Source organism: Diuraphis noxia, unplaced genomic scaffold (assembly GCF_037042655.1).
Source record: "Diuraphis noxia isolate RWA-SAM2 unplaced genomic scaffold, SU_Dnox_SAM2 contig0001, whole genome shotgun sequence".
Classification (NCBI taxonomy): Eukaryota; Metazoa; Arthropoda; class Insecta; order Hemiptera; family Aphididae; genus Diuraphis; species Diuraphis noxia.
In genome coordinates this window covers 16506077-16508775 of record NW_028301711.1, presented here as the reverse complement: position 1 = coordinate 16508775, position 2699 = coordinate 16506077, and the positions used below count along the sequence as shown (strand labels likewise).

At 53.8% G+C, this 2699-nt stretch overlaps 1 protein-coding gene across 1 annotated transcript; it reads right to left on the bottom strand.

Moving 5' to 3' along the window:
* LOC149059952 (uncharacterized) lies at positions 1–1965 on the bottom strand. Its single transcript, XM_089217124.1, has one exon. It carries the CDS (start codon positions 1963–1965, stop codon positions 1129–1131), a length of 837 nt encoding a protein of 278 aa, XP_089073250.1. The 3' UTR covers positions 1–1128.
* Between the last annotated feature and the right edge of the window lie 734 nt (positions 1966–2699).

Here is a 2699-nt window from a genome sequence, read left to right as displayed (position 1 = left end):
CAATAGGAGAAATAAATATAACAATTGAATAATTAATACAAATGACCACTTGGTCCAATACAGTTACAATATATAATAATATTTTAATAAATCACAGCTAAGTTGAATCCAATAGGAGAAATAAATATAACAATTGAATAATTAATACAAATGACCACTTGGTCCAATACAATTACAATCTTGCCTTAAACGGCCTTTATAACAATATAATAATAGCAAATTATCAATGGCGCCTCAGATGGCCCTTGTACAAATAATATATTAACAATAAGGCAACTAAAATTACTAATATTAAATATTGAGCTGCAGCTCACACAAATACAATTCAATATAATTCACTTACGTGGCCACATAGAACAAATGGTACTGAATACAAAACAGCTAACAAAAACAAAGGAACCAGGTGCAATTCGCAAATGCTGGACCAACAGACTGTGGCGGTCCTGGACGGATCCCACAAGTGTGAGAGTGATAGTGGTTTAATAGGAAAAGAAAAAAGAATAAACACACGTTTTAGTTGGTCGCTGAGGTGCGATGATTGGTTTTTTTTTATTTTGTTTTTATACACAAAAAAAACTACCGCGACAGACAAAGAAAAATAGAATGCGCGATACAAAAAAAAGTCACAATGGGAGACACTATTGTGTGGTGAGGTGTGTGCGACACGGCGAGGACGGTGGGTGCGTGGTGTGCGTGTCACTCTTAGCGCGGTCGTAGAACTGACTTGCTACAACGCGGTTCGCGGTACCGGCGGTCGACATCTCCAGGCGCGCTTATCGCGTGTCGGTGTCGACCGCCGTCGATTGGCGGTTGACAGAGAGAATAGACGGCGCGGATTTCCGCGCACAGGCCGTTTGAATTCAAACGGCTGTTACGCGGGACCGCGTCATACTCCCCCCCCAAACCGCCAACGACGGCGGTGTGCCAGCCAGTATCGGTGGTGCGGTGGTGTGGGTGTTGAAGTGTGGTTGTGGTGGACACCTTGTCCGCGGGCACGTTTTCCGGCTGATTACAGCGGACGTGCCCCGGCGGTGTCTGGGGAGTGATTGCCGATGTCGGCTGTGGGCACTTTTCCGGGGTTCCGGCACGTGTTTCCGGCTGGTGATAGCGGACGTGGCCCCGGCGTGTCTACTGCCGCCGAGGTGACGCCGGGAGACTATGGAACGTGTTATCGAACACGGTCTCCATGTCTTCCTCGTCACCAAGGTGCGTGTCCGGCCCGTCCAACAGTTCCGCCTCCTCTTCCGCTGATATTTCCATATCAACGGGTTGTGAGAAGGCGGTGGTCGGTTGCTCCGTGGTCCCGGCTGTTCCGGCAGGTATCACTACCTCCGGTACCGAGGTCACGGTGCGGGCCGGGTAGTTGGCTGGGGGGGCCGTGATTGGTGCCGGTTTTTCCAGGCGGAACTGCTGGGACTCTTGTTGTTTTTTCGCCCGATGGTCCCGCAGGCGCTGCTGGTTCCGGCGTTGACGGGCGTTGAAGGCTGGTACGGGTGTTGGCGTGGAGGTGACGGCTGTTGGCGTCTGCGTGGTTGGCGCGAGACGGCTGCCTACGTCGGCCGTGGGTTGTTTGGCCAGCCGTGGTGCGGGTACCGGGTGCTGCAGCAGCGGCCTGATTGGTCGTGCAGTTGTTGCCGGTCGTGACGTGGTTGTCGGTCGCGTCGTTGCCGGTACTGCCGCCCGTCGGGGACTGCGTGACCTGTTTGGCCGTAGCACGGTTGTGGGAGCGCCGCTTGTTGCTCTCTTGAAAACCTCGGTGCGGTCCTCCCACCCCCGTGTGTAGGCGGCCCACAACACCGGATCCCGCTGCAGCTGCGCCGTTGACATCCGCCGTACCCGTGCCGCCGTGGTGGTGTTGGTCGCCTCCTCCATGCTGGCCGCCTTCAGTAGTTGTTGGCTACGTTCCAGCAACTCGGCCGCTTGTTGGATGGCGGTTGGCGGTGTGGTCGGCCGTTGTTGGTCCATGGTAGGGCTGTTGTTCCGACTAAAATTTGTTAGATTTAGTTATGGGTTTGTTGGTGGGTGGGGTGGTGTAGGGTGGGGTTATGCTGTGATCGTCGCCCGTTTGAGACAGGACACGTGGATTTTGCGTGCGGGTTGTTGGTCCGTGAGGAACACGCCTTTACCCACGCGTCTGTGTAACTTCACCGGTCCCCACCATTTCGGTGCGAAGCCGGCGTGAAAGTTTTTGTGCGCGCTCGACAGGTGGTGTGCTTTGTAGTACACCAAGTCACCTGTTCGGTATTTTGTGTCCGTCTGGCCCCCTGTTACAGGTGGTACGTCCAGTACGGCACTTTCCCGTTTCGCTCTGTCCCTATCTGTGTGCTCTATCTGGTTGTCCGCTGTCCGAGTCAGTGCCCAGTCCCCGGGTCGCTTGCCCTCTCTGCCGAGGACAAGTACCGACGGTGGGTATCCTGTCTGGTCGTTGCGTCTATTCCTGATAGAGAACAGTATGGGGGCTAACTTGGTGTCCCAGGTGTTGTGGTTCCCGTCGATGAGTAGCGCGCGTAGACCTTTTTTTATTTCCTGGTTGCGGCGCTCGACTGGGTTGGCCCTCGGATGATATACCGGAGTTGTCCAGCCCTCGGCCCCCCATCGTTCGATTGCTTTGCACATGTCATTCGATACGAACTGTGGGCCGTTGTCGCTTAAACACACACGGGGATATCCGAAACGTGAAAAGAATTCTCTTTCAAGCG